This window comes from Phyllostomus discolor, chromosome 1, assembly GCF_004126475.2.
Source record: "Phyllostomus discolor isolate MPI-MPIP mPhyDis1 chromosome 1, mPhyDis1.pri.v3, whole genome shotgun sequence".
Lineage (NCBI taxonomy): Eukaryota > Metazoa > Chordata > Mammalia > Chiroptera > Phyllostomidae > Phyllostomus > Phyllostomus discolor.
In genome coordinates, this window is record NC_040903.2 from 107,425,086 (window position 1) to 107,447,022 (window position 21,937).

General features: G+C 37.1%; 1 protein-coding gene across 25 annotated transcripts in view; it reads left to right on the plus strand.

Annotated features, from left to right (window-relative positions):
- Positions 1–21,937, plus strand: part of PARD3 (par-3 family cell polarity regulator) — a 689,179-nt gene that overhangs the window by 424,495 nt on the left and 242,747 nt on the right. For 16 of the 25 annotated variants that reach the window (XM_036017299.1, XM_036017347.1, XM_036017963.1 and 13 more), the window contains 4 exons: positions 111–300; positions 8,045–8,196; positions 9,236–9,280; positions 14,427–14,654. In XM_036017299.1, the coding sequence (XP_035873192.1) occupies positions 111–300; positions 8,045–8,196; positions 9,236–9,280; positions 14,427–14,654 (615 nt within the window). The remainder of the gene's footprint in view (positions 1–110; positions 301–8,044; positions 8,197–9,235; positions 9,281–14,426; positions 14,655–21,937) is intronic. The other 9 variants (XM_036017676.1, XM_028506905.2, XM_028506906.2 and 6 more) reach the window with 5 other exon arrangements.

Below are 21,937 nucleotides of genomic sequence, written 5' to 3' on the forward strand. Positions count from 1 at the left end.
TTTATAAATTTAATCTCTTCTGAGGTAGCAATGTATTAATTAATATTAACTCTTCGAGCAAGTCTAGAATTTCTTTTCTCTCTCTCTCTTTTTTTTTTTTTACTGGACAGGTAAATACCAGCTGTCCCCCACAGTGAATATGCCCCAAGATGACACTGTCATTATAGAAGATGACAGGTTGCCAGTGCTTCCTCCACATCTCTCTGACCAGTCCTCTTCTAGCTCTCATGATGATGTGGGATTCGTGACAACAGACCATGGCCCTTGGCCTAAGGCTGCCATCAGTGATTCAGCAGACTGGTAAGATCACACTCTGAGGTTGGAAGACATTAGTCAGTTATTGAGTTGGCAAAAAGTTTGTTTGTTTTTTCCATAAGATGGCTGAAGTAGCACTTAGTTGTCTTTAACTTCATTCAAAACAATTTTGTTAGATTGTGTTGTGACAGCTGTCATATCAGTGTGTATTTAAAAAAAACTTATAAAAATTGGTAAATTTTTATGTATCCATTTTAATATTGAAGATAGAAAATATGCAACATTTTGGTACATTATGCTTTATTATTTCAAAAAAGGTAAAAATGCAACTGAAGTGCAAAAAGAGATTTATACAGTGTATGGAGTATGTGCTGTGACTGATCACGTCTGCCAAAAATGCATTGTGAAGTTTCATGCTGGAGATTCCTCACTGGATGATGCTCCCTGATAGGTTGGAGCAGTTGAAGTTGATAGTGATCAAATTGAGACATTAATTGAAAATAATCCATGTTGTACTACATGGGAGATAGCCAACATGCTCAAAATACCCAAATCAATAAAATTATGGGTGAAAATGAAAAGTGTGTCTTTTATTTTATTTTATTTTATTTTATTTTATGGAAAAACCATGTGGACTTTTTGGCCAACCCAATACAGATACCGTTTATCTTTTGGGGTGTCCAACCTTTTAACGTCTGTGGGCTACACTGGAAGAAGAAGAGTTGTCTTGGACCACACATTAAATACATTGTGACACTTAATCACACAAAAAAATATCATAACATTTTAAGTAAATTTACAATTTTATGTTTGGCCATATTCATAGCCATTCTGAGTGCATGTGGCCTTCAGGCTTCAGGTTGGACACCCAGGATGGCCTATCACTGAGCACAGTTAATCAGATATTTGGTCCAGCAGTGTTCTGTTTGCATGGCTTTAATGCTCTTAATTACCACTCTTTTAATAAAAGATTCTCTCCAAGCCCCTAAACTCGCCCAATTATTTTAGCCTTTCCAGGGCTGTAGTTAATAATTTAGCCAAAATAACAACAAAACTGCCACTAACCAGAAAACCCTACTCATTTTTTAATTCACTATTAATTACTTTAGATCAATGTCAATTTGATGAATTGTTTTTCTATTAGGTTAATAAATTCTAAGCAAATTGTTAAGGTGACTCGATGTTTATCACAATTAGATGACTTTGGCCAAATTAGTAGTTGATGTGTCCTGGGAATAGAGAATATTTTTTTGTTTTCTTTTGTTTTTTAAGAGTGGTATACTATACTATTTAAAATGCTTTGTACTTCCTCCTAGCATTGTGACTTTGGGGACAGTGTAATGCTGTTTTTTACTATTATCTTTCGAAATTGAAGTAAGGTTTTGATATTACTGAGCCAATTTGTGGCCCATGAATGTGGATGTACACTTTAGTTTACATGCCTAGTAGTTATATACATCAATAAGCAATAGGAAAGGGATCCCTAGGAATGACCTTGCAAGGTTGTAGTGATAATTAATTAACACAAACTGTGTGAAACATTATACCAGAATTTTCTGACTGCCCTTTCTTTGGGGTCTTTTATGAATATATCAGCAATGTTATATTTAAATGTTACAGCATTGTTCCTTTACCCCTTATTCATTTCTGTTTCTTACTCTTCCCCAGACTTGTATCAACATTAAAAATTAGATTGGAGGAGTCCAGGGGACTGGCATTTATTTGTGTTAACATTTTAGTGATGATCTTAACAAAGTAAACCACCCCATTGAGCACAGGGAAATACAGCTCGGGCATCAGTGTGTTCTGCAGGTCTTCTTTTCAAACAATCTCACCTGTTACTTGCACTCTTGAAAATTCCCTATCTATTTTCTTTTCTCCTCCATTCCCCTCCCTACCCCTCCCTGCACCTCCCCTCTCTGCCTTCCCCTCTCTGTAATTCTCTTATTGAAAACACAAGATTTCAAAATAGAGCTCAACTCAAGCCTGCATGGTAATAGCTCATCTGTGAATGTGGGTTTTGGTTCAACCTAGAGGGGAAGCTCCAGTGTAAAGTAAACTCCCATCTGAACTCTGAAGATGCCTGTACATTTTCTGCTGCAGATTTTGTCTCTTTTTGAAAGGAAAGCAACAACAAAGTAAGGGTTAGGTATATGCAGTATTCATCTTAGGGACAAAAGCCTTAGAATCTCTGCCATGATGAGAAAATATGCAGCTGGCCAGACGAATAGGTTTGTTGGGGGCCTGGTGAAGGGGTGTATTGGTGAGAATAAATAAATAACTAGCAGGGATGGTTGTGGCATTAACATCCCTAAGGGGATTTATGAACTGGTGCGGACGTGTATGACAGTGCCATCGGGAATGTGAGGCAAGGAAAGCAATATGAATAAAGGGTTATTGAAACAAGAATGGCGGCTGTTCTGAATCACAGCAGAAAATGTAAGTTTTTTCAGCCTGACAATGTTACCCTGATCCTGGGTGAAAATGTTATGGAAACGAAAGGGCAATAAGACAGGATTAATAACTGGAATTTTAATAACATTAGGGGTCTGGATTTGGTTATATTCTATAAAGAATCAGCTGTCAGTCCTGCAGTCTAACTTATTAAGTGTTTTAGGTTGCTGTTTATTGTGTCTGAATTAGTTTAATGGGTGTATTGATAGGGATGAATTAATATGTCATGGTTTAAAAAATTTAGTTATTTTAAGACTCCTACTAACTCACAAACTCATTTGACATTTAAATTATGTATGTTTACAGTTCACTGTACTGGAAGGCTAAATATAGCAAATGGCTAAAATTTTAATTTGTTAACTTGTAGAACATACTTTTTTATAATCCATTAATTGATTTAGGGAATATTAACAATGTTTTAGGGGGGGAAGCAAAACAGCAGATTCTAATTTTAGTGAAAAGATAAACTTAAAGAATATAAAATTAATTTAGAAAAATATGGCAATATGTGGTTTTCAGGTAACATCAACAACAAGTTTATATTTCTTTGAAAATTATTTTACCTATAATTTCTATTAAAATTGTATTTCAAATTCATCCTGTTCACCAATTTTATGCCTTACTGGAGTTCAGGTTTTAAAATATTTCACATGATACAAAAAAAGGTTGATAAACATATGCATAATGGTTGAAAAGATCAACTTTCAATATGTAGAAAAAATAATTTTATTGAAAATATATTATTCACAGTTTTCTAGTACAAATCAGATCATAGTTCTCATCATATGGATTTTAGTTTTTCACTTCTAGGACTGTGTATTTGTGTTTTTTGTATTTTTTAAAGATATTTTATTGATTATGCTATTATAGTTGTCCCATTTTCCCCTTTCACTCCCCTCCACCCCGTCCACCCCCTCCCACCCATATTCCCCTCTTTAGTTCATGTGCATGTGTCATAAGTTCTTTAGCTTCTACATTCCTCATACTATTCTTACCCTCCCTCTGTCTATTTTCTACCTACCATCTATGCTACTTATTCTCTATACCTTTTCCCCCTCTCTCCTTCTCCCACTCCCCTGTTGCTAACCCTCCATGTGATCTCCATTTCTGTGGTTCTGTTCCTGTTGTATTTGTTTGCTTAGTTTGTTTTTGGTGTGGTTGTTGCTAACTGTGAGTTTGATACCTGTTTTTACTATTCATATTTTTTATCTTCTTTTTCTTAGATAAATCCTTTTAACATTTCATATAATAAGGGCTTGGTGATGATGAACTCCTTTAACTTTGCCTTATCTGAGAAGCTCTTTTTCTGCCCTTCCATTATAAATGAAAGCTTGGCTGGATAGAGCAATTTTGGATGTAGGTCCTTGCCTTTCATGACTTGGAATACTTCTTTCCAGCCCCTTCTTGCCTGCAAGGTCTCTTTTGAAAAATCAGCTGACATTCTGATGGGAGCTCCTTTGTAGGTAACTGTCCCTTTATCTCTTGCTGCTTCTAGAATTCTCTCCTTCATTTTAACCTTGGGTAATGTAATTATAATGTACCTTGGTGTGTTCTTCCTTGGGTCCAACCTCTTTGGGACTCTCTGAGCTTCCTGGACCTCCTGGAAGTCTATTTCCCTTGCCAGATTGGGGTTCTCCTTTATTATTTGTTCAAATAAGTTTTCCACTTGTTTTTCCTCTTCCCCTTCTGGTACCCCTATAATTCGTATGTTGGAACGTTTAAAGATATCCTGGAGGTTCCTAAGGCTCTCCTCATTTTTTTGAGTTCTTGTTTCTTCATTCTTTTCTGTTTGGTTGTTCCTGTCTTCCTTTTGGTCCATTCCATTGATTTGAAACCCAGTTTTCTTTCCACCACTATTGGTTCCGTGTGTATTTTTCTTCATTTCACTTATTGTAGCCTTCATTTGTTCACCTAATTTGCAACCAAAATCAACCAGTTCTGTGAGCATCCTGATCACCAGTGCTTTGAAATGTGCATCTGATAGGTTGGCGGTCTCTCGTTTGCTTAAAAGTACTGACCGAGGGGCTTTTAATTCTGTTTGAGCCCTCTTTTTATTCCCCCCCCCTTGGTCTGGTTGTGCCTGTTACTTATGAGGAACGGAGCCTTAGGTGTTCATCAGGGTGGGGCACCTCAGTCGCTGGGTTGTGACGTTGTATGTGGGGGTGGGGTCTGAGAGGGAACAATGGCACCTGTTCCGCTCTCTCTAGGACTTCAGTCCCCTCTGCTGCTTCCCACAAGCAGATTGGGCCCTTCTGGTGCTGTCTCCCAGGCGGGTGAGCTTGTGTACTTTCTAGGACTCTGTGGGTCTCCCAAAGGAGCACTCCTGTGAGGCTGAGAGATTCTCCCAGTCTCAACCCCCACAGGTATTTTCAATTGGTGCTTTTAGGTTTTGTTTCCCGGTGCTGGATCCCTGGGTTGCATGATCTGTGTCGCTGCCCATTTTCGCCTAGTTTGTCCGTGTTCGAATGTGTGATTGTGGACAGCCAGCTGCCTTGCACCCCTCACTGGGTCTGCTCATTGGCTCCTGTGCCCAGAGTCTGCCACTGGGTCCGTCAGCTGCCCCTGCGCTTCTGGGGTCCGCCAACTGCCACCTGCACCCTGTGCACCCGAGTCTGCCAGCCACCGCTTTTTCCTGCCGGGACCCTTCGACCCCTCTCTGTAGGCCTCCAACTCCACCGCTCCTTACCAGTCTGGATGAATGGTTGTCAGACTTTCATTCAGTTCATTTCTCTCTGTTCTGGTTGTTTTTTTGTTTCTAGATTTTTGTTGTCCTTAGTTTTGGTTGTGTGAGGAGGCACAGTGCGTCTACCTACGCTTCCATCTTGGCCAGAAGTCCAGACTGTTTATTTGAATTGGGGTGTATGTGCTCTGGAAATTATAAGCATGGTAGTATGTGAATACTACTATATAAGCATAATATACAAGCATGTATCTATTCAGAAAATATGTATAAACAATATGTATTCTATGTAATGTACACTATTGCTATACATACTTACATAGTACAGTTGACCCTTGAACATCATGAGACCATTTATGTGTAGATTTTTCTCAAGAAATACCTGTACCATTTTCCATCTGTGATCAGGGGTCCAAAGATACAGAGGGCCGACTGTGTGCACTGATGTACACCACTTTATATTGAGGACTTGAGCATGCATGGATTTTTGGACTTGAACCAAAGCCCCATGAGTACCTAAGGGCAGCTTCAGTTTTGAGGAAGTCGGAAGTTACATGTGGATTTTTACTTTGCGGGGGTGGGGGGGGTTGGCTCCCTTAATCCCCATGTTGTTCACGTATTAATTGTGCATAAGCATTGTAGGATGTCAGTGAGCACTTACGGCTTTAAGATAAATATGACCTCGCTTCTTTCCGTAACATCAAATTTGTTCCAAGTTTTATCGGAAAAATTTGATAAGTTAAAAAAGGAAGATATTTAGTGTAGAGTGCAAACAAAATAACTGTTTTAGGACATAAGACTGATTCTGTTTTACCAAAAAAAAAAAAATTGTCATTGCCTTGAGTTAAACTCCTAGTCTGTGTGGATACATCCTTTCCCAGCAGCTGGGCCAGGACTAAGGTAAGGCATGGAGGTCCCAGGTTCAAAATGTGAGGAGCCACTCACCTCAGGTGCTAGCCCAGAACTTGCAGGATCCTGAGAGTGAATGCTTTGTTACATTCTGAGCCTGAGGCACTTACTTACCTTGCCTCATTCTTGGGGCCCTGCTCTGTGTTTGGTAGAAAAGATTGAAAAGGATTATACATTTCCTTTGTATGTTTTTTAAGGACTCTGTTTTTATTATCTTAATTTGTATTACTTTGATGATTTGAGGAAGAAAGTCTGTGAGTAATGTTATTTCGTGTAGTGGTTTGCAGCTTACAAAGGGCTTTCGCCTGTGTCATTGAAGTCTCTCACTGGCCTTGTAAGATGGATGAAGCAACTAGTACTCATTTTATTGAGGGTTGTAAGACATGTGGGCTCAATCCATTGCAGGTCACTTAACCTGACATCAGAGCATTTTCCTTGATGTCTTCTCACCATTTTTGGTTTAGTTACTCTGTAAGAGCCAGTTACTTCATGCCCAGTAAACTGCTGCTAAATTTCTGATACATATCCAACGTAGGTCTCTGTCCTTTACCCAACCAATATGGTGGGTAATTTTCATAAAGGTTTTGAGAAGCTTGCTTCCATCAGAGTGTAAGGAAGCCTACCATAGACCCAGCTGACAGAGTGGAAGTGTTCCCTCTAGTAGGTAGTTCTATTCCAGTAGGTAGTTAACTGGGGAGGGACATTCTCCTACATGGCCAGATAGGTAAGGTGGCACAGTGCTGATACAGGAGAGCTATTTCTTTCTCAAGGCGCCCACTGCAAAAAAAATTATTTTCATTATATGTGCCGTGCACAGAACACCTGATATGCATTTCAAAGTGTTTATAGGTTTATACAAATAGGAGTGATTTTGTGTCATCCTTGGGTGCTTCCATTGGGAAAGCACTTCAGACTGTGTTTTTTACCAGTGATGTGCCATGTGCGCCACTGTCCCTGCTGTAGTCACTGTGTTGGTGTGCCCACATCACAGGCTGTCTGGTCTGAGCTGTGCTTTCCCTGACTTCCTCAAACACTGTTACTCCTCCATGTGTGCACCCACAGCTTCTGTTATAGGCTTCTGCTTCGATATTTTTCTTAGGATCTCGTAGAGATCAGAAGTCTTTTCTTATCATTTTGACTTTGACCCAGCATAATGCTTTAATCAGAATGGGTTCTAATGCAGATTTGTTGAGTTGACCATCTCAGCTAAGTATTACAGAGAAAACTACATCTTCATGAAACTCCGTGCCATAAAGGTGTATGTTTTTTCTTTTCTGAAATACAAGATAAAGGATATATAAGATCAGAATATATCCTTTCTAAAACTTCTCTTTATTTTCAGTTTATTATACTCACTTGTTTGCTGACAATATTTATATCAACATATGAGAGGTTTCCTCAAACTTCCAATCATTCCAATGTCTGAAAGATATAAGGCTAATTATTGATAATCATTTAGAAATAATGCTGTGTTGTCAAACAGAGTGAGGATACTATGAGAGAGAAACAAGAGGAGAGAACCCATATACAGAAAGAATTACTAAGTGTAAATTAATGTTGTATTTTCAATTACTTCCTATACAGCCACAGTTTTTTTAATGAATTATATTTCTGTTATTTAGTTTAAATATTCCTGAGGAATGTACATATACACACATTCATACATACAGTTATATGAACTTCCATAAATTGGATGTCCACTATTTTTAGTAATTATTTTTATGTTTATCTTTTTTCCCATACCAGCTCTTTGAGTCCAGATGTTGATCCAGTTCTTGCTTTTCAACGAGAAGGATTTGGACGCCAGAGTATGTCAGAAAAACGCACAAAGCAATTTTCAGATGCCAGTCAATTGGATTTCGTTAAAACACGAAAATCAAAAAGCATGGATTTAGGTAGTGAGTACAATCTCCATGAATCTTTATCTGAATAGATGCTTTCAGATTAAAATCGATGGTCCTGAACACATGTCTCTGAACTTTGAGCAGTAGAGAAAATAAGTGTGAAATGTGGTGATTTGGCAAAGATTTTTTTCTCTGAGTTTGAGATAACCATATTTCTCATAAGTGGCATGTTTATAAATGTGCAATATGTTATATATATGTATTCTAATGAGAAAAGAAACAAACATGTATATCATGTTATATTCATGCATCTTTATTTGAACAATAAAATTTTTTAACACTGGCTGTTTAAAACCAATTTCATTGATATAGTATTTGTTTGGTTGTGGCATTTTGAACTAAAAGAAAAAATTTTGGAGAAAAATCATTATCTCAATCCATGTCTAGAATTTGGTTATTTTATATTTTTCTTTTATTGCTATTCTTAAAGGTTTATTTAATAGAAACTTTTACATGTTGATAATTAAGGCATTTAATTGAAGAAATAATTTGAGAGGATATTTGTTCTAGAAAGCATTTGAAGCAAATGAGAGCAGGAGAATAATCATAGTTGTTCAATCAAACACCAATCAGGTCAAGTCTCTTTTTGAATCCAATCCACCAAAAGAACAAACAGACAAAAAAAGTAAAATAATTAATCATATCTATCAACTGAATGATTTTTAAAACCTTTGTTAATCAACTATAACCTATTTATGCTGTTCCCTGGTGGCTGTTTGTACTTCAAGACTAAAAATATTAATTTATCACATGTGCACAAAAAAGAAAAAATTTGGTGATGCATTACTTTGGCTAATTATGATATGCTAACATATAAATAACATACATGTCTGTGAAATGAAATGACTGGCATATTGCATGGAGACACTGCTTACCCTCCCCTTTTGATTATAAATATTTGCTTGAGGTTTCATAATATTTGCATGAAATATTACCTGAGAATTATCACATAACCGAAAAGATCTGGAATTGTTGAAGCATGTTGGGCTGTGGGACTAACTGGGCTAACCACTATACATTTACCTTTCAACAGTAGCTGACGAGACTAAACTCAGTACAGTGGATGACCAGAAAGCAGGTAAGGATGGACCGTTAGACTGTTGCCATAGAAACTGTGGTCCAAGGAGCTTATCATAATTACAGAGCTGCCAATCATATTGCATGTACACATAAATATTCTAGTCTCGCATGGATGTTTTTATTGTAGGAAATCAAATTGTACAAGGAGAGAAAATTTTCTGTTAGAAGACATTTATCAGTGTAGTAGATTTAAATGGAAATATAATTCAGTGATTCAAAAATGCTTAAACAATCTAGATTTTCTTAATTTATTTGTATGGGAATGTTTTGTCGCAATCTAAGAAAAATCAAAACCCTGAAAACATGATCTCTTGGGTAGACTCTTGTTTTTAAGTTATTTCTTTGATTCCTAGGTTAACACCCAAAACAGATTCTGAAAGTGGCGACTTTGCTTTGAAGGGTAATAATAGCACAGTTGCCAGTATTTTTCACTAGAGGACAATGCCCAGTAATTGCTGTCATTAGTCACTCACAAAACCTGCTTCTTTTTCTAATGCAAGAATTAGCTCATAGTTACCTGACATTGAAATTAGACTATATAATGCCTATGGCTCTTTATCTTAACTTTGTGAACCTGTTCAAAAGGTTTTGTTCTTGTTTGTTTGTTTCCTTTCATTAACTATTTAGGGCTGGCTTCTACAATGCTGCCTAAATGATTCCACAGAACAATAGATCACATTGAACTGGGTTTTGCATTATAGCATATTTTACTTCTTATTTTATGAAAAGAATCAAAAAGGAGAGTTTTTATGTGTAATTAAAGTAATGTGCTTTGTACAGTTTAGCATTTATGACGTTGTAAGTTTGGAATAGTGTTTTAATTATTCTAGATGCAGTATGATGTAGTAGTTATACCACTTACCACTAATTAGCTTCAATTCACCTTTTTAACCTATAGTAGTAATTGGTTTCATCACACTTGAAAAACGTTCATCCCACACACACGCAAAGATTATTGTGAACGTGGTTGGAGTTCACACTCTGCAGAGTAAAAGATGGATCGTAAAATTTACATCCAGCACATCATAGAATTAATGGTAGTGCAAGGCAATTAACTGTAGCCTCAGCCCTTATTAAATAGTTATTTTTCTTATCAAACATAAAACTCACTGAAATTTTGAAACAATGCTAGAGAAAAATATTTTTGATAGTTTTAATAAATTAGTCATTAGCTTTTGGACTTACTAGTGTTCAGTTCTTTTAAGAAAGTAACTTTTGTCCAAGTTAATGTTCATTAAAACCAAACTGAACTGCTGAGTCTAAAGAACATGAATTTATATACTATGCTTATTAGGTAAAGTAAGGAAAACACTTAATTTAACCAAGTCACTACTGCTAGAAAGAAAAGAACAACTCACTGTGAATAAAAAAATAATGTTATCCAGATTTTAACTGATATCATTTTTAACTGAAAAAATAATGGTATCCAGATTTAACTGTGAACATTTAAATAACTCATGGTAAGAAGGGAAATTTTTGTTTTTACTTTGTTTTTATTGTTGACATTATGACAGGTGCACCCATTCCCTCCTGCTTTGCCCACATCTAGACAGCCTCCACCCCCTCCCTCTGGCTGTCACCATGCTGTTGTCCGTGTCTGTGGGTCATGCGTGTGTGTTCTTGGGCAAATCCTTCACCTTCCTTCATCCAGTTCTCTGTCCTCCCTTCCCTCTCACAGCTGTCAGTCTCTTCCATGTGTCCATGCCTCTGTTTCTGTTTTATTTGTCAGTTTATTTTGTTCATTAGATTTTATAATCTAATTGGATCATATGTTTATGGTGTTTTAACATCCTCAAAATAAAAGAGAAATTTTTATTTTGCACTATGTGCAATCTATTCTACCAAATTACATTGGGAAAACTGGGGCAAAAAATTATTCCATAGATGCCAAATTTTCAGTTATTTTCATTTGTATCACTTAGATTATCATGATTTAACACTTTAATGCAGTGGTTTTTGTCAGATTCATAGGACATTTTAGCATAGATTGCCTGTCTAGCCATAAGCCTTTCAAAAAGAAAATTGAATTCCATTTGCCTTTGTCCTTGTAAAAGACATATCCTCTACTTTCTTTTTCTTTTTTCTTTTTTTTTTCCAGCAAGAGGAGTAAGAATAGAAAACTATGCCTAGGGAAAATAGTATGATTGGTTTTCATTTAATTCCTGGCTACAGCTCTTTTGTGATATTTGGGAGTAAATTTACTTTCTGAAAGAAAAGAATAGGAATAAGAAGAGAATTGGGTTTTTAACAGTTTAACCCTTGAATGTAAAAAAAAAAATAAAGTATACTACTGACCAAAAAGATTTACATAAAGATCTTTAAAATATAACTTCAAAATTAAGAGATACTGATTTTTGTATCTGTGTAAATACAACTAATTTCTTTGTGCATACTTTAATAGAGAAACTAATTTTCAGTCTTTCTTGTTAGTAAATGCTGAGTTGTTAATGTTAGGGATCTTAGTAGCCCTCATTCAGGAATCTTATTACTTAACAAACCTTTGTTCAAGTTTCTTTGACAAATCTTGGCATGGCTTTGGAAACCAGACAGTCTCTGTAGCAATTACTTAATCCTGATGTAGTGGGAAAGCAGCCATAGAATATGTGTAAGCAATCTGCATGGCTGTGTTTGAAAAACATTTTCCAGATTTGGCCCAAGGTTTGCTGATCCCTGTTATAGGTTCACATATTGTAGATGTTGTCTTTTTTTTCAAGTAGTTGTCTCCATTTTGATGTTGTCTTTTTTAAATAACATTTTATTATGAAAATTTTCAACCATATATAACTGTAGAGACAGTAGTTCATTGATCTCTCATATACCTAGTACCCACCATTCATAATTATCAGCCTTTTGCCAAAATGTTATTCTACAGTAAATTATACTTATAAAATATCTATTGCTTGTTTAGTCATACTTTCATTGTTTTTCTTCCCAGATTTGCCTACCTTTATGTATTTTAATAAATACATGTATTTATATGCACATCTAGACTTACACATACATATAAATATTTATATGTATAAATATATATAGAGAGATCTACTTTAATAAATACACATGCCATTTCTGAAATTCATTATTAAAATTTTTAGTGCTCTGAGTACATAAAGTCAAATTTAAGCTAACTTTTCCTAAAAAAAGCTTAATATACATAGTTTATGTTTTATGATAGTCTTTACTAGAAGTATGAAATATTTATTGCAGATAGATAAGATAAATAGACAGCCAGAATAAATATACATATACTATACATATACAGGGGTAAGCAAAAGTAGGTTTACAGTTGTGAATACATGAAACAGAATTTATTCTTGTTAATAAAGCTATTGCAATAATCATAACCTGCATGACAGCTGTGAAACTACTTTTGCCCACCCCAGTATACATACTAATGGCCTTTATGAATCCAAGAAGTTACCAAATATTTGCCTTGTAAATGGTTAAAGAACCTAAATGCAGCTAGTAACATCAAAATTAATGGGTATGATTCATTCAGAAACAGATCTTCCCAGTGCTAATGCTAGGACATGTAAAGGTAGATGTCCCTGCGCAGAAATGATCTTTTCCCACTCTCTTTGGTTTCTTGATTTCTTATTTTTTATTCAGTTATTTGGAATGAAATCTGTTTTCCTTCCTGTGACATGACTTTTATGGATATTCAGAACATGAGCTTTCAAAAGTTAATATTGCTCTCAAGAGAAAAAGTAATATTGGTCCTAGAAAGAAATGGTTTATGTGCATTTTTTTATCATAACATAATCTATATATATCCAAAGCTGCATTGAGAAACTTAAATGAATCATCTCTTTCTGCCATGCACAATAACTTATGGAGTATTATTTCTTCATTGGAATCATCTGTCTTTCTGCCTGTATTACATTTTTAACATATTCCTTCTAACTTAAAACTGCTACCTCATTGTGAACATTAGGTGAAAGATGTAATCTGAATGAATCTTAAAAGGTAATTGTTTTGACCCTCTCAGTTTATTTTTATTTTGGTTCATACCCTGAGCCATGGAAAGCCCATGCCATAACCATGTGTCTGTAGGTAATAGCACACATGGCCCCTCCATAATTATTGACCCGTATATGGGCTGATGATCTCCTGCACAGACAAATTGTCTAGTCTCTCCTGCCCTGACATATTTTTGCATGTGTCTTTTTAACAGTATACTCGAAGAACTAGTACTATAACTTAGATTGCCCAGGTAGTAGTAGAGGCTAAATTTGTCTGGCTTTGAGCCCCAGGTCAGGCAGTGATGGATGACACTGTCTCACCTAGACAAAGAAATCTGTTTTGACTGCTATCTAAAACCTGGTATGCTATTGGTATTATCTCAGGCCTTTCTGCCCCAAATCCTCAAGAAATGGAGTCAAATTTTTAATTCCCTGAATTCTTCACTGCCACCTTATTGAATTGTTTTTGGTAATGATTAAGTTGTCTCCCTTCTATTTATTACTTGTTTCTCAAGCAGATATTATTCCCAGGCCTGGAAGTTTAAGTCAGCTCTTTAGTCTCTCTTTCTTTACCTCTCTTTAGAGACAGCCCTGATGTAGTAATTTGTTTCTGTTCAAATCTTCTATTGCTCTTTCTATATAGAATTTTAATATTGCCCAGAATTAGGTTTCTACCTGGTGTTGGGGTGCCCTAATGGTACTGATGACACTCAGTCTTTTGCGTTCTCTTTACTTTGTGAGCCCATACTATAAGGAGGAAGAGACTTGATAATGCTTATGGATATGAAAGTTTAACTTCTGTTAAAAGTAATTTTGAACTGTCAAAACCTTACTCTTGATTGCTTACCTTACCCTTCTTATTATTTCTGCTCTGCAAATGAGTTTCTATTTTATTCTGTTTCTTTTAGATTATTTACATAACTTGGAGCAAATGATTTGACAAAAGCTTTGTTGGACTAGAAATGGAAATTTGTAACTCAAAGCTTAAAGTTTTTCCTCATGAAAATAAAGACAATAGACAGAATTTAAATATATTTGGGAAAAATAGGAACTAGTTACTATTACTTTACTTTTATACCTTTTTATCTATTTATAATGCTGATTTTTCCCATCATTTTTAAATGTTCAATAATATAAATTTCACCACTAATTTTAACAAATATTTTGTTTTTGTAAACCTCCAAGGTTCCCCCAGCAGAGATGTGGGACCTTCCCTGGGTCTGAAGAAGTCAAGCTCCTTAGAAAGTCTGCAGACAGCAGTTGCTGAGGTGACTTTGAACGGAGACATCCCTTTCCATCGTCCACGACCACGGATAATCAGAGGAAGGGGCTGCAATGAGAGCTTCCGAGCTGCCATCGACAAGTCTTACGATAGACCCACAGCAGACGATGACGATGAAGGCATGGAGACATGTACGTTTATAATGTGGGAAAGAAAAGCCATTACAAACAGGTGTATAAAGCATCAGTTTTAAAGTGGACTTCAGGGAACCCTGGGGCTTCCCAGTACCCATTAAACTATTTTCATAATAATAATACATGATTTACCTTTTGATTGTCATTCTTCTACAAATATACTCTGGAGTTTCTAGAGGCAGCATCATGTGATACTGCAATAGATTGAATGCAGAGTAGATAGGAGAATCTATCTTTTTAGCCAAGTTTTAAAGACATTTGCTAAAATATAAAACAGTGCCATTGTTTTCACTAATTATTTTTGGAAAACACAATTATTATTGTCAAAATATAATTTCTGTTAACATGAAATTTATTTTTATAAAGTAATATTTTTAAACATCAGTTTTAACTCAGTTTAATTAATTATATTGATAGATATAATCCACATAATATTTTTATTTTGAGTTCTTAATAATTTTTAGGAGCATAAAGGTATTCTGAGACCCAAATGTTTGAAAACCACTGCTATATAGTTAATGTGATGTCTCCCATGGATACATGTAATAATCTGTGGTATTGAAAACATATTTTGGTTTTGATTTTATAAATTACTCTTGCTTTTCTTGAATTGAGCTAGCAAGATGCATTTATGTGCATATATTTCCAAATTTCAACATATATTAAGCCAAGATAATTAAAAGTCAAAGGTTAATATGAATGAGCAATACATTTTCCATAGTATATTGAGAAATAAATTAACATTTATAAATATGTACAAATTTATACTTCAGAGAGTTATCTGTTAAACATTTATAGTATAAATATAACCATTCAATTTAAAAATAAGGAAAAAACTCTACTGGTCTATTTACTTAGAAGAAAAAGGGCTTAGGAGTGGTTATAGTAAAAACTGTTGATTAGCTAATATTGTTCCTAAGTACTAATTAACATTTTAGTTTTTTAATTTCAAATGTGACTCTATCTAACCATTGTAAGAAAAGTCAGAGGCACCACAGCTAGAAGTTAAAGTGGAGACCAGAGGAAATTGAAGTGGATTGGAAATTACTTGCAATTTAACTTTTGTGTGGACCATTTCTCTCATATGTAAGGAAAATTGTGGTGGGGAAGAAGAGTTTTAAATAAAAGTCACATTCTAAGGAGATTTTAAGCAAAATTCTATAATTTTGCCTGTTGCGTGTGTGTTTGGGAGCATGGCTGTCATAGTGTAACAGGCACAGCAACACTCAGAGGGAAGATGGCTGCCCCTCCTCCCCTCCCAGTTCTCGTCTAAATCTAGACAGTTTTTTCACTTCACCCAGCCAGTGATTTCAAATATATGCAGCCCATTCTTGCCAGATGAAGAACATATTTCCTACTTTTGCTGCCAAGCCTGGTCTCCAAGATCCTGAGTCATATCTTCAACCTTCTTGCATCGTTTCCTGCTGTGCCCAGGGTCCCTTGCCATCCTCGCAGATATGGCTTGTGCAGCCCTTCCGGGGAGGAACCCTGTTACCTGTAGGTGTTGTCTGGGTCTGTCCTGGGTATATATTTAGTAAGAGATGAACTCGGCCCCTCGCTATTTATTTTTTAAGCATCTGCAATTTATGATGCTTTTGAACCTGCTCTTGTTAAAATGTTACTTAAATCCCCTTATAAAATGCAGTTTTTTTTCCAATTATGTTACTCATTTCAAATGTAACAGGGGATGGAATCCTTATCGACATGAGGCATGTTCTTAATTCTATACGGACAGCCTCCAGAACTTTCCACCAATGTGGACATCTGACTTTGTCCCTCGGTGAGCTTAGTTTCCTTTTTAAATTGGAAATAACAGGTTTAAGAATATAACATTAAAACTTATTCATCCAGCTATCATCAAGACAAAACAAACAAGCAAGGAGATAGACTAATCACAGTTTGTAAGCCGTAAGTAAAATTCTGGACAGGAGCTGGCAGTGACCCTCGTGACGTGAGCATTTACACGTACAAAGTACTGAGTTTTCCAAAGTCTTGATTTTATTTATTTTTCAGACCAGTTTGCTGAACTTTGGGTGACAAGTGAAAGACAACTGCCATACATTTCAAATATTTGCAGTTTGAATTGTTGAAATGTAATTAATAGAGTGCAGCAAACACTGACCTGGAGTTTAGATGACTTGCATCCTAGTCCACATTTTTCTAACCAGTTTGGGATTTTGGTCAAACCACTTAAAATCCTTGAGCTTTAATTTTCTCATTTGTAAAAGTAAAGATTTGGACAACTAGGTCAGTGATTTTCACATCGTGTATGGTGACGTCTGGTTGGGTGGGGTGCTCAGTGGCTGAGGGGGTCAGTAGTAAGTGGGTGGGTGAGCAGCTGGGACTCTGCCAAGACTCCTGGCCGCCCTGCCCCTGATGTCACCACTTCTGGGCCTGGCACTTGTGGGGGTTTTAATCACTTTAAATACATTGTGGTTCTTTGCAAATTTTAATTTTAATAAAAGGTAGTTTGCTGTCATTCATGAAAAGTTTGAAAAGCTCTGTATTTGGTGGTTTCTGAGGTCCCTTCTAGTTTTCATATTCCATGATTCTCTGTGACCTTGCAGTTACCTCCCTAAGTCCTGCTTGCTTCCTCTCTCACCTCTGTGAAGTCCACAGAGGAAAACACATCATGTCTGCATCACTCCTGCAGAACCAGCACAGGACTTGGCGAATCATAGGATTCAGTGACTATGTGTTGTATCAATAAGTGAGTTCCCCCATAGCTAGCTCTACTATGTGCCTGAGAGAGGGGGAGAGACAGTTGCAGCAAGTGGGGTAGTTGTGACCCCGCTGTCCTTTTCATATCCCACACTGCACCTATGTGTCCTAGACCTCACTCCCTTAGCAAACTCTTTGTTTTTCTAAAAAATGTGTACATATACTATGTATATTATCTGTCACATATATACTATATATAAAATATATCTATATAATCTGTCAAGGCTTATGTTACTCTGGTGGTCAGTAGAACATCACCTTTGCATATGACTAGAAGCAAAAAGGTGTTTTCTGGCTCCAGTCATGAGAAAGCCTCCGCCCAGCAAGCTCTTCCTTTAGTTGTCTCAACACTGTCTTTTTCAGAGTCTGGCTCATGGATCCTCAGGGCACACTTACTGTCACTGCCCCTTCCCTGAGTCTGCATTCTCATTGCTGGTTGTGCATCTGCCTCCTCACCTTCCAGCACCAGCCCTGCCTGTGTGTCCTGCCATTGTCTGTGCTCCTGGACCTGGGGAAGGGAGGCTTTCTTGTCTGTGGTGTGCCTCAGCTGCAGCCGCCTGCTGAAATGAAAATGCCGGGTCACTACTGAACGTGGCTTTGAAAAAGGGACCAACTGTCTAGCTGACCATTTTTTTTCATCATCCAGCACATTCTGTAAGGATGCAGTTAGTGCTCCTTAAAAACGCTGGGATAGAGAGGGCTGTTGTTGAAAAGCTGCGTAAGGAGGGAGCCCAGGCTGGGGGTGTGGACAGACTTTGCTGTTTTTTCCCCTCGCTGAGCCCATTTCATCTTTGGCACCAGTACCTTGATCGCTCTTGTCACTTGGGGTTGAGCCCCTCCCCAGTGGCTCCATTTTTTGGCTTTAAGTGGGCTTGCCTCTTCTCATCGGTGTTGAAATCCTGACACCGACACACACTGGGGGCCAGAGACTGGCCCATGTGGTATCTGATGGCTGTCATCTTTGGTAACACTTATGTTCTTCCCGTGGAGACAGCAGAAGCCAGCGTTTTTGTCTCTCATTTAATCCATCTGGCCTCTCCATGTTGTGTGTCTGTCTGGATCAAGATGGAGCTCTGTACTCTGGGACCCATTATCTCCAAGGTCCTACCTGTGTTTGACAGGTCAGGGCATCTACAATCTGCTCCCTCTTGTATGCAAATCACATGCACTGCCTGGCTCTCAGCAAGTGGCTTCTACAGCCTCCCCCCGCCTTCCCCCAGTAATCAATCAGTTTCTGTTGCTACTGAGAAAATGCATACAGTAACATTTCTTTGTTTTCTTTTTGAAAAATATACAGTTCCATTTTTCCTCAATTAAAAGTTGCCAAGTTATAAGCCTTACTATCAATTTAGTAACAGCTTTTTAGGGGGTCAGGGAGGAGAAACACAAGGAAACCAAATGCTGTCCTTTTAATCGTGCCTGTTAATTTTAAAATACATGTAGTTTAGAATTTTAAATGTACAAACCTGTAGGACTTAAAAACATAGTGACAAAATGCTTTTGAATAGTTTACCTACTTTGTTTGTTAGGGTACTTTTTAAGTCTTAAGAAAAAAGCATTGCTCTACAATATACATAACTTAGGTTAACAGTATGAGATTTCAAGAAACTAAATTTATGTTAGTGTATCAGCTAATATGAGAGCTGATTTACCAACGTAAATTTATTTCAGGGGAATTACTGGTTTTTTATTAGCTACAAAATACCTATTGCATTTTTATCTCAGATTTTCTACTTCACATTCTGCACACTTTCTAGCCACCTTTCATCACTATGTTTGAGCAAAAATAATTCAAGCTAAGTCTAAGTTTATGTTAAGCAGAGCCCTTTGATTACAGCAAATATGTGAAAGAACTCAGGGCATGGGAATTAAAGTCAAAGAACTTTGTAAAAGATTTTCTATTTGGTTGCTGTTCTAATGGATAATTGGATATTAATCTATAAAATATTTTTTTCTGAAATGCTAGAAATTAGAGTAACCTATTTTATCTTTTTATGCCAATTTGTATACTTCAATATCACCTGCAGTTTAAGAAAAGGAGCTTTGATTAATTTTAGGAAGTTTCTGAATGCAGTATGTAGATTACATTCTTTTTGCTGAAGCCAAAAAGGACAAAGAAAAGTCACATGTGAAGTGTTTGAATTAAAGAGTTCTCATTTTAACCATTTTCTTGATAAGAAAAAAAGTATTTAAATAGTTGACCAAGTTCTTACTTAGGAACTGAATTATAGAATACATACCTTCTAATTCTCCGTCCTGTGATTTTTCTAGAATATTAAACTTCCAAACGGGAAAACCCATTACATTAAAACCACTTTAAACTATTTAAGTGTGTTTAAATGAGTGTGGTGCCTACAGTCTGATATTCAGGCTGGGGTGCTTTAACCCAGTGGGTAAAGAGACACTGAGAAGTGGTTTAGTTAAGGGCCATTGTAGTGCACAGGTTACCATGGCACCAAAGAGCTCTGTAGCTACTCAGCCCCTGGAATGAAGTGGAGAGGCAGGTAAGGGGGGAAGGCTTCCCGGAGAGCGGTATTAGCTGAGATGAGTGATCTTCAGCAGGGTGCACGGGGAGCATGGGGAGCACGGGACATGGAATGGCATCACCTCTGGACCGCTGTAGTTCTGTTTGGTTGATGTGCATAGAGCAGGTGAAGGCATAGTGAGGAATGGGATTTAAGATATAGGCCACAAGTGGCAAACACAAGGCCCTAGAGCCAAATCCGGCCCTCCACCTTGTTTTATCCAGCCCAGTGCCTTGTTTCTACCCAGCGACAGCGCCAAGCTCTTGCTTAGCAGTTAAGGAGTAGTTATATTTACTCAGTCCTAAAATTACATTCTACCCTTTGAAGGCAACCTCGAGGCTGATGTGGCCCCCAGTGAAAATGAGTTTGACACCCCTGATGTAGGCAGTAAACAGATCACTGACAGCAATAGTTTAAACTATTTGTATTCTAGCTACACTAAGGACCTTAAAGAGCATTTGGAGAATTTCAAGTAAAAGAATATGACTGTTGGGGCCTTGAGACTGAGAATATGACTGTTGGTGGCAAGATCAGTTATGTGATAGTAATGGCATGATCCAGGTGAGTGATGATGCTTGGCAGTGCCAGAGGAAAGGAAGGAACTGCATTTACATACTTTGCAACTCACACAAAGGTGGATGATGATGTTGCGATTTTTCTCATTAGCATTCCAGGCTCAGGAACTTCCTCTCACTGTGTAATCACTCCAGTGCCAAGTTTTCTTAATTTTTCCTCAGGAACTCCTAATCTCACTCCTTCTGTCCAGTCTAGCCCAAGTTCTCATTATTGAATATCTGAGGTTATTGCTAGGATCTGCTGACTGGCTGTACTGCCTGTAGACCTGCTGAGGAAGCTCTGTAATCACCTTCCCAGGCTTACAGTCCCCGAGCTCCTGTGCTCGCTTGCGCAGCACAGAGAGGGGTGTCTCCTTACTGCCGGGTCTGGTGTACATTACATGGTCTTCCTTCTTCAAGAAACTTTTTTCTGAACAACCTGGTTTTCCCTTGATTTTCTAAAGCCCTAATTGATTATGTAGAATGTTTCTGAGACTTATTAGTATAAAGTATTTTTTCAACATCAAGGAAGTGTTGTGTGTGCCCCAGTATGGACGGTGTGGCATGGGACTGAAGAGCACCGGCCTCAGGGAAGAAGTCATTTTCAGTTTTCAGTAAATGATCAAACTCTAGGGTATTGCTAACCATTCACTTTTTTTTCAATTACATTTGCAAATTTTTGTTGTTATTTTTGTTTTGTTTTCCACTTAAAAAGTCATACTGGTGGCCTGTTGTTTTGTATATTATTAAAATATATACTCGACACCAAGCTCACTCCTTGATTAAAATAAAATTTTAGTGGCAGTTTCAACAGCAGGGTTATTATGAATGTTAACATTTTATATAACCAGTCCATTCTGTGTGTTGAACGGAAAGCCTCAGCTTCAGTAGACATTGACCGCGTGGACTGGAAACAGTATCCAGTGTGGACCATCACTGAATATAAAAATCAGTTGGACGCTGAAAAGGAATGTGCAAGGGCTCAGAAAATTGAGGCTGTGACCCCTATTGCATGTCGGCTGCAGCACTCTCTCGGGAAAGGTGGAATAGTGGAGATGGCATTCTACCAATCTCTTCACAAGCATTTCACCTGCTTCATTTGGAGGGAGCATTATAGACAAGGTTTGAATATAGAGTAGAAGTGAAGAATGGTTTTTGGTAATCAGTGTTAGATTATTTGGGAGAGTGATCTTGTTGTTTTTGTCTTCCCACACACTCCCACCCCAACATAAACTGCAGGTTTTACTTTTTAAAAAATAAACATGCTTTTAGAATAGACCATCTTAGGAATCATCTTTCTGAACTTTCCTCCAGCTCCTGAACCTCTTCCATAATGCCACTGATAAATGTTACCTGATTCTTTCATATCTTTTCTCCTTTCGTGTCCATACTCTTGGTTCTTAAGTTATTATTCCCACTGCACATTTTAATATGAGACCTTCTTAATTCTTCATATTTCATGCCTGCTTTGTATGCGTGG